We start from the raw sequence: 10,163 nt of genomic DNA, 5'->3' as shown, positions 1-10,163 counted from the left end.
TATGAATTTTGGGTTTGCCGACAGTGGAATGCTGTTGAGATGGGTTACCAAAGATTCAGAAAACCGTCAGTCATCATTTCGCGACAATGCAATCAAAGTGATGCCGACGAGGCAAACAGCTCATGGCGAATTTAAAATATTTCTCGAATTGTGGTATGCCAATGCATTTTTAACGATGCTTGATTGATTAGAACGAATCATTCTCCTTTGAATTAATGCATTTGATTTTCGGTAATTATATAAATTTACACATAACTACAGATACGTTGTTTTTGTTTTTGGCATTCATGGTGTTTTGCCGGCTACAAAGCCATTTACTCCAGGCCGATTTATTTTATTCTGATTCCGTATCTGCCGACTTGTAGCACGACCCACTTCTAGGCTATTTTAATATACCGCTATAAATACTTCAGCATTTGCGTTTCCGTTGTGCTTGGGAGTTGGGACACATAGCCCATAAATAGTTGACTATTTTTCATTCACTATGCAGACTTCATATTCACCCTTAGTGCCAACATATCGCTTACGAAACCAGCAATTAATTTCGATCCTTAATTCGATTTTGATCCGCAAGCATGACTTCTAATCCGCATCTGCCATGCACATCTTCAGACAACGTATTTCCAGATACCATGTTTAATCCCGAAGATAAAGCGCTTACAAAACGCGTAATTCGATAAATCGCGCGTGGTCATATTTGTTTTACAACCGTCCCACTTGAGATGGTCTTGGCATAACAACCCGGGTTGAATGAGATAATTACGGGCTTCCTAGTCGAGAACAAACAACATATCAACACATCATTGATTCTTACTAAAATGCCGACCACAAAAGACCCTAGTATTTTCATAACGAAGTATACAGGTGCGCGGGACGAGAGGTTTAAATGACTTCTAGTCTGGGAAGAAGATTAATTCGGACGAGAGAATCCAACGTGCAATGACACAGCGTCGAAGGACATTCGTGATTAGATCGAGGAGCTCGAAAGACATACAGATGAACTTGAAAGATTCTTTGAAACGAGTTTAGACATAGCCGAGTCAGGTAGCTGAAATAGAGGTAAACGAGGTTACAATGCCAGTGATTACTTCGTATGCAATTTAAAGTCAAGTTGATTGAATTTTGAGCCCAAATACCGAGATGTTCAAGGAACTAAATGCACATGGCCGCAAATACACGCGTGTATGAGACTTGAGTGAGTTCCAAGAGTTTACAAAGAAATTTTACAGTTCACGGCGAGTGTTTGCCACCTTTAAGTGACTGTTATCCCATGTATACTTGATATGAACAGTTGATAAACATTATCTATCTATACAATATTCTTGATATACAATGTTCTATTCAATTCTCTGCTTGTAGTTACTGACGATTACCCCTGACGAGTGTCAGCCGAAAATATTCGGGTTTGTTTCAATATGAATGTAATATTCAATTGTACATTGAAGTTCCTTACCTCCAAGATGAAACTCACTGATCGATGAAACTTATACACATTTTGTACGTATATTGTATAGGCGCAACAGGATGTGGATATTCTGAATACATCCCCGAGATTTCAGACTTTTTTCTTCGTGAAGTAAGAGATAAATTATACACACGCAAATGTCATATAAATATATTCAAAGAGACAAACCAAAGGCAGACTTATCCGATCATTTATGTGAACAACTGAACATATTAAATTGAAGACCGTATGTCCATATAGTACCATAGTAGTAGCGGTTATCTCTACGTCAGTACGCTAAAAGCCTCGGCGATGAATCAAATACCTTTGAAGGGTAACTTGTCATCACCCAATTGATAAAGGATAGTAGCAGACGTATAACGCGACGCGGTTTATTTTGAAGCAAGTATTGTACATTATGTACATTAGTAGTAGTACTATCCGCGTTTATCTTGTCGTCATTATTTTGGCTTTGGCTATTTCACGCGGGAGCAGCAAGAACGCTAAAAATACACGGAATGGAAAGAGCATCGTGCAAAAAGTTTACAAGTCAAAACAAGGACGCAATGGGAGCATATCGTTTCTGAGACACCCGTCGCCTGTCGTTTCGGAATTAACACCCGTGCTGGAGCCGAATTTGTACAACCCACTGAGCGGAGAGGGTCGCAGAAAAACGCAATGCAAGGAAATACCGCCTCAGTTTTCTCTGTGTTATGACATCGGATACAAAAAGTATGTGTAAACGTGTATTCCATTTGACGAACGTGGTAGTACTCTACTACTAGCTAGGGATTGGCCTTATGATTTTCTATTACTCGAATCTGGATCGAGTGTGAATTACAACGATTCGATTAGAACAGTGAGAGACGATTTTTTTCGAGAACTAAATTACAAGTCATCAACGAGAAATTCCCATACTTTCTTCTCGTAGTGGAATCCTCAAAACGATTCTCGCATATGCAGTGCGATAAGCTGCGCGCATGTCTATGAAATAGTGATTGACACGCAGCATTGTCATAAAAGCGCTAGGAAATAAAATATGGTCGAAAAATATTATCTTCAATGTGGTGTAACTAGCGCTGTATTGTTTAAAGTCTAATAAAATTCATGTATTTATAGACTTTCCAAAGTCATACACGCTGATATAGCATTGTATTTTGCCCGCAGCCCTAGTACCGCTGAATTATGTATTATTATCATTTTATTGATTGAAGGTATAACTGAGGCCTACAATACTTAGTACTTAGTACAAGTCTAGTCTATATATTCTTATTCAAACCTTGTTTCTCCCTCACTATACAAGCTATCGTTATCAAACTTGGCAATTGGCATATATATTATGTACGATCTCATCTAGAGTCACGCCAAATATAACTTCATCAACGCCGCTCTATCACAAGTTATGACGACTCTAACACGGCTATATACTTGGTACTAGGGTTGCATTTAAAACAAATATCAATTTAAGCCATGACGTCACGAATATGCAACTGTGACGTCATAGTGGATTGACATTGACAATTGAAAATATAGGGCAAATAGAGCTCCTTTTACGAAATATCTGTACTATTGCTGTTGAACCGACTATTTGGAGGGATTCCAACCCTCCCATATCGATATACGTCGGCTATATCGGGTGGTAATTGTCCGTAGGCTCATGCAACATGTTTTTGGAAAGTACTTACACAATTATGGCCTAATTTTTAAAGGCCTTTGTTTAAAAGTGTTTTAAAACACTGTTTGTTTTAAATGCAACCTTATCTGGTACTATCGTTAGGCACTGGAGTAACTCGATATTGTCTACTTTAGAATGCATTTGCCGAATCTGAGAGGACATGATTCGATTGGTGAATTGGTAAAGCAATCGAACGAATGGACGCCGCTTCTTGCGACGCGATGTCATCCGGAAGCGCGAAAGTTCCTGTGCTCGGTTTTCGCTCCGGTTTGCGTCAAAGGTAAATATAGACGGGTTCAGTATAGAAAGGCCCATGAAAATCTTGGTGTTTCTATATTTTAAGATCGATCAAATTCCGACTAATTTTGTTCTGTATCCAATCAACTTGTCATCCCATGTCAAAAAAATAAAGTAAAACGAAGATTTCCTAGGATTTACTCTCATCAAACACACATCACAGTGATTTCTGCGTGGGAAGGTTCCTACCAATGATGTCACAACCTTATCTCAAAGCAGCGTATATCATGTTGCCAGGCAAAAACATCACACGCTATCGGACGAACCTTGAGAAAAGAGAATGGAAAATTGGAATTGGAAAACATATTAGATCCTCATTACTTAATTCCAATAAAACAAACATTTGATACCAATTCAATTAACTCATTACGCTATGCCCAATTGATGCAGTTCGAAAAGAAAGCTCTCTTACGAGGCCACAAAGCGGGTATGCGCGAATTTACCTTAATCAAGGTTCAAGAACCACTGCCCATTAGTAGAATCAGGAAATCTTACATTATTCGCAGTTTTGGCCTAAAATAGGCGGTAGTAATGGTTAAAGGGCGCTGATGGGTAACGGCGCTATCAAATGTTAACGATGCCATGATACATATCAGCATTAGTATCGACGTAATTAACTTTATTAAAACCCATTCCCATATACGCACACCCGCACAGGTATTCACTAATGAGAACCGTGCATTGATAACGAATCTTGCATATCCAAGTTGCATAACGCGGTGTGCCCGTCTCAAATAGCACATATACCAGTAGCCGATCTGTAATATCCCAGATCATACATGTTTCAAAAAAAATGCGGAAATTCTGATTCATGGCAAATACTTATAGATAAGTAGTGGACTACAATGTTTTCCAATTCAAAATGTACAAAGTACATGCATAGTAGCCTACTTTATAAATGATACTGATTATAATGACTAATTTCAAGTAAAATTGTACTCCATGAGCTTACACCATACAGCCACACATCTTCCGATTTTTTACTTACTAAATATTAGGGATGGTGTGAACCTCTGAAAGGTTCAGGTTCGTGTGAACGCGAACCTTTTTGAAAGGTTCTGTGTGAACACGAACGTGAACCTCGTGACGTCACGTGACGTCATATTGCTAATTCCAACCCTATCTTTCAATGAAGTGATAGCCTATATTAATGTACAGTACACGATACCTAGCGAAGACTCGGTCCACATAATGCCACAATGCTGAAGTACATATCGGCGTTCTAAACGTCGCTAAATGTATCAACAGCGGTAATCAAAGGATATAATAATTGCGTAAAATCAATACATTCCGTCGCTTTGCCAACAATTTCGACGAGGACTTACTACGGAATATAGGCTTACGCCTTAACGGTCTTAGCCAGACCGGACAATGTGTTCGGAGTCTGGGTATTGCTACATTGATATTGAGCAGAGTGTACAACGGGTATCAATACTCGCTACCGATACCACAAACAACAACAAGTTATGCAGCAGCAGTAGCAAGCACCTTAATCGCACAGATTTGGTTTTATTGATACAGTAAAGATATGAAGTAAAGATTGACCCCGTACGCCCGTTCGATTTTTTACATCAGAAGACGATATCAATGTCATTGATTGGTTGAATACGCATCATTCGCTGACTACGTATATCGCTCGTGATGTTGTGTGATTGCGGGTCAAGCTCACAGCAGATAGTCACTAAATATTCACAAAGGGAAAGCTGGTTATTCCGAGAAAATTTTTGCAACAAAGCAACTAAAACTTTTAAGGTTGTCGAGGTGCGTGGTGCATGCTCGTTAAGCGTTGATTTCTTATGCTGCCAGCACCATGCATGGAGTGGCCCGCAGTTGAAATGCAATAAATTTTAGCCAAAGATCTTATAATGGAGTGAAAATTACAATTTACCAAAAGGTTCACAGTGCAGAACCTACCAAGGTTCTGTTGTGAACACGAACCTCTAAATTTCCGAGGTTCACACACAGAACGCGAACGTGAACCTCACGTTCACACCATCCCTACTAAATATGCCAATGATTGACTATTACATACATTTTAAGCTGGCATTTTAATGATCATGATAAATGGAACTCTTAATTTTACGATAGCCACTGCGTAATAATTTAATAGGCCATTATGTATTCCAATTAGTTTAACGGAAAAATATTTTGCCTCTACTCAAGACCAATCGCGAGCTCTTTAAGTATACCATCGAAGAATTCGCAATCATTGCATCGTATATGATTAAATCAACGCGATTTGCATTGCGTCGGTGCCGTAGCAATTTGGGATTAGGTGATTTGCGAATTCAACAAATTAACAATCAATTTGTGTTCATATATACAACGAAGTACATTAGTGAGTTTGTGTAATTGGACACAGATGTAAGATTTAATGCAGTTCTGATCTACATAACATCATATGTTGTCACTGAAAATTTCCATCAACTTATATTTCAGATTTCTCTGACCCGATTCCGCCCTGTCAGTCTCTGTGCACAGCAGTACGCGACAGCTGCTCGCCCGCCATGGCAGTTTACGACTTTTCCTGGCCGACCATGTTCAACTGCTCCCAATTCCCATCGGATGACACCCTTTGTATCCCATCAGAGCAGAGATACCTAGCGGAGACCAAACCAACCCCATCAGGTTTGTATGTGTAATCGCATTTGCGTATCAAAACACGATGTAGCCTGTTGAGAAGCTAGAGGAAATGTAGGCCAAACACAGCTGCGCGACTTGAAAGACAATGTTCTGTAGCACATCACGCAAAAATGTGACTGCTGTTAAACTTCGTTTGAATGTATCCGGCATTGCACAGAAGATATGAATGTAGCGAAAAACTATAGTCACTTTCCGATGCCACAAAACACGGATAAGCTACGGCATTGCGCTACATCTTTGAATTCTATTCACGCGTCAAAGAGGAGAATCGAAGCGACATAGAACGGATTCCATCACAGTCCTTCATTTCCTACTTAACATCACGCTTTGTTCCGGGAAACAAGATTGAATTGAAGTCCGTCCAAGCAGTCGACAGCTCGCTTTCATGAGCATTGCTGCTAATAGATTAACTCAATTGCAAAACAAAAAAGGGGCAGTAACCAGAACTATTTTTAATGGTAGGCTCCATCCCCGATCTGCATACGCTGCGTACAGCCTGTCACGTTTTCGAGGACATTGCGACAAGGTGTCAGGATATCGTATTTTTGTAAACGCCTATACAAGAAGGGGTCACGGATCTCAGCACGAAGCATGATGGAAAAACAGAACTTACGAACACGAACAATAATAGGGCATGTAGGGTATATTGGTTTAACACGTTAACGCATTCCTTAGGCTATCATATAGATTCTTTATTGACACAATAACATAAGTAGCCAGGAATGTAACTATCCGGCTAGTAAGAAACATCTAGGCATCCGGATCGCCAAGCCAACCAGGGTGACCGAACTGCGGCCACAGAGCAATAATTGTGCGACCGTCAGCGCATAATTGAATTAGCGTGTGTTGGCGGCCGTGAACAATGTGAACATGAACTGAACATGCTGTTTGAATTAACAAATTGGATCCCAAATATTTGAGGGATTTTAATTCAACTTCAGGGTGCCAAGTATTTTTCGTTTTGAACATAGTAGTGTCCTTGTATAATCTGAGCCTCAGCCCCCATCGTATAAATGCGAACCACATAGCAAAATGATGCGGTACATAAAGAAATAACAATTTGGAATCGTGTGCGTTGGGTCGATTTCTTGTGCGTTTGGTCGATTCCAATATATACTTTGACCATACCGACAGTCCTGATTGGAGGCCAAGAAACAACTACATGCAACACCCGAGGATGCATCAGTATTAATTATGTGACTAAAATTTTCAAGGACACTCTCCATCAACTCTATCGATAAGTCTGATCACGAGGGCTGAGTAAGGATAAATATGTGATTGTAATATGAGCATTGAGCAACTACCAATATTATCGAAGAAATTCATTCATGACGTCATCTGTATGTCGCCCGCCTGACGTAACGAAGTGTAGCTTAACATCGTATTTATTTCATTTAGCAGCGAAAGTATGCTTTACATGCCGCCGAAAGAAGATATCAAGAAGTTTCAAGAAAAAGCTGTGCTCATTCGATTTCAGTAAGTATACCCGGTCTATGGTAATAGAAATCTAGCGACTTCTACCTACCCTTTTGCAATGTGCATAACTAAGACGACTGAGGCCGCTTCTGATTTCGTGGTGTTCTTTGTGATTGTATTGTAACAGAAACATGAGTAATAATTAATATTGTTGTAAGCTACGATTCGTAACGCTTCGCGTTTTGTTTTTAGTAATAAAGAGCCGCGTTAAACGAGTTATTTCCAAGAACGGAGATATAAAACTGACCCTGAAAAAGAAGTCCCGCCGTATACTGAAGTGGCTCGATAATATCAGCAGTAGATCGACAAAAAGCGCGATGGCAAAGAAAAATATTGTTTGGATGACGGATGGAGTCAACTGCACTTGCGATGTACTGCAAGCGGGCGTGCGAACGAGCTATTTGATGGCGGGCTGGTATCAGGATGACAAGTTACGTCTTTATAGCATCACCAAGTGGAGAAAATCGGACAAGAGGCTTAGCAAGCTATTGAGGAGAAAGCGCTGCGGAGCTGTGAGCTCTAAAAACAAACGAAGTGAGGTTTGAATCATAAACAGAGCACAACAGCCCACAAGCACGGCAGGATTCGGATGCACGGGTACCAGCCTCGGCCTCGTGAAACTGAGTCCATCAGTTGTAGTCGAAGGCTCCCTAGTTCCGAAAAGTGCGCCGCCAATCAGAGGACATGAGCCACAAACTCTTACCGAGCAATACAGAAGCGATCTCCGGTCAAACCAACCCTATAATTCTACAACTTCTTACACACTTGAGAGAAGTGTTGTTCGAGACACGCATGTGTGATGCTGCAGGATACAGGCATCTGAGTAGCTGTCACGGTAGCCTCTGTAACTGCAACCCACAATTCATAATAATAATAATATAGGTTTTGTGTTTGATGGTTACGTGCGTCTCAGATCCGAGGTTCGGACAAGCTGAATTTCACCTCAGCCTGATATTGCTGCGAATTTTTCTCGCCTTGTTTACCTCTCGTATATTTGTTTTTTTATCACGATTTTCCAACGACTCAGTAAACAAAAAAAGTTTGCTAAGATTTTGCTATATACCTGGATGTTGCGGTAGAGAGAATTTGAATAGGCTTGGGTCTAAGCAGTCCAATGGTAGCGAGTTGGACATATTCAATGTTCCCTCTTATTTTTGACGAGTCTGCGCGCACTCACCAACTCACTGCGCGGTCCCCTGGACAACAGTGCGTAACATTTTGAGATCCGAAGCAGAGGACAATGTGTTGACTACAAAAAATGTCATCACTTCGGCTGGACTCCTCCACGCGCGCAGCTTCGAGGGAGCATTGGCGGACCTAATATAAATGATTTTGCTATTGGAAGTTAAAGCCGGTACGAGATTCAGATAATAAACATGACACTAGAATATGGCATTCAAACATAGTAATTTAATGATGAAAAGATGCCAGACTTTTGGGCTTTGGTAAAAGTTCCAGTAAATCCAGCAACACAACAGTTGTGCAAACTTGGGACATTGTGACCTCACATGTCTTCACTACACGTTACGTCGGTTTAAGAAATATTTCACCCCTATACCAATCTTCATACCGAGCGAAGATAGTGCAACGGTTGTGCGTCCGGCTTCTCGGTCAATAGGTCGTGGGCTCGATCCCCGGCCGGGTCAGACCAAAGACTCGAAAACTGGTATCCGCGGCTATCCTGCTAGGCGCTCGGCAATAACGGATAGCATGGAGGAGAAAAAAACGGGGGTGCAGACTAGATGACCTTACTATAAACGCCGCATCGCATCTCCGTCGTCAAAGCATCTCGATGGTGCAGGCGAAAAAGAATACCATATCTCTCTGCACTGAGTCAACCCGAAACTAATCTAACTCCAACGTATGTAACCCCTAAACCAGGGTTTCTCAACAGAGATGAGTATGGATTTGGATTCGAAAAAAAACGAATTTGGGAAATTTTGTCGGATTTGGATTGGATTAGAGGTTTTTTTGAACAAATTAGGATTTACCGATTTTCTGGGATATTGATATGTCATGTAGCGAATGGCGACAAAATTTATTCAGAACAGTTATTAATGTACTTATGGTACACTCGGTGCCAATGAACACGAGAGGTGCAGCCCTATGCCAAGTCATCTTAAATCAAATGAATTGTTGGTTGTGAAAGAAAAATTCCAACTCCTCCCTTGCATAAATTAGTATTTTTTCTGAATTTCAAGTTAGAATCTGATTAGGATTGGACGCGAATTTGAATATACAAAAGTTATGGATTAAGACATAGAAATCCCTAATCCTCTCATCTCTGGTTCTCAAGCTGGGATACTAGAGCAACTTCATTCTCCTAGCACTGTTCAATTGAAAGATAGTAATTCCTATGAGCGCCCAAGTGGCTATAGATTATGGTTTGGAGTTGTGGCTTCCAACCCTAAAAATATACTTTACATGTCGTACAATAACTTTGGATTCACACTGTTTGTCGGGGTACGCCATTCGTGCATCTAAATCGAAAAGGTATGCAGCAAAAAGAGTTAAGAAACCTTACATTAATCATAACTCATTCCCTGGATCCCTGCCCAATCCCACACCTAGCCTAGCACCGAGCTCCCCAATCTAGCCTTACTCGGCAGTAGTATACCAGGAAATCGC

The 10,163-nt window shown here is 40.6% G+C and overlaps 1 protein-coding gene across 2 annotated transcripts; it reads left to right on the top strand.

Moving 5' to 3' along the window:
* Nucleotides 1-789: 789 nt before the first annotated feature.
* LOC145443327 (secreted frizzled-related protein 2-like) lies at nt 790-8,906 on the top strand. Of its 2 annotated transcripts, none has more exons than XM_080321305.1 (5): nt 790-2,176; nt 3,254-3,399; nt 5,856-6,044; nt 7,461-7,535; nt 7,728-8,906. In XM_080321305.1, the coding sequence occupies exons 1-5, from the start codon at nt 1,863-1,865 to the stop codon at nt 8,078-8,080; spliced, it is 1,077 nt and encodes a 358-aa protein (XP_080177431.1). In that variant the 5' UTR covers nt 790-1,862; the 3' UTR covers nt 8,081-8,906. The 2 variants fall into 2 exon arrangements, with proteins under 2 accessions (XP_080177431.1, XP_080177430.1); XM_080321304.1 differs by having other exon boundaries at nt 1,438-2,176; nt 7,458-7,535; nt 7,728-8,895.
* Nucleotides 8,907-10,163: the final 1,257 nt, after the last annotated feature.

Source organism: Botryllus schlosseri, chromosome 7 (genome assembly GCF_051294905.1).
Source record: "Botryllus schlosseri isolate E-star chromosome 7, Bs_hap1, whole genome shotgun sequence".
Classification (NCBI taxonomy): Eukaryota; Metazoa; Chordata; class Ascidiacea; order Stolidobranchia; family Styelidae; genus Botryllus; species Botryllus schlosseri.
Note: the sequence above shows the minus strand (reverse complement) of the source record. Positions and strands in the feature narration are given on the sequence as shown.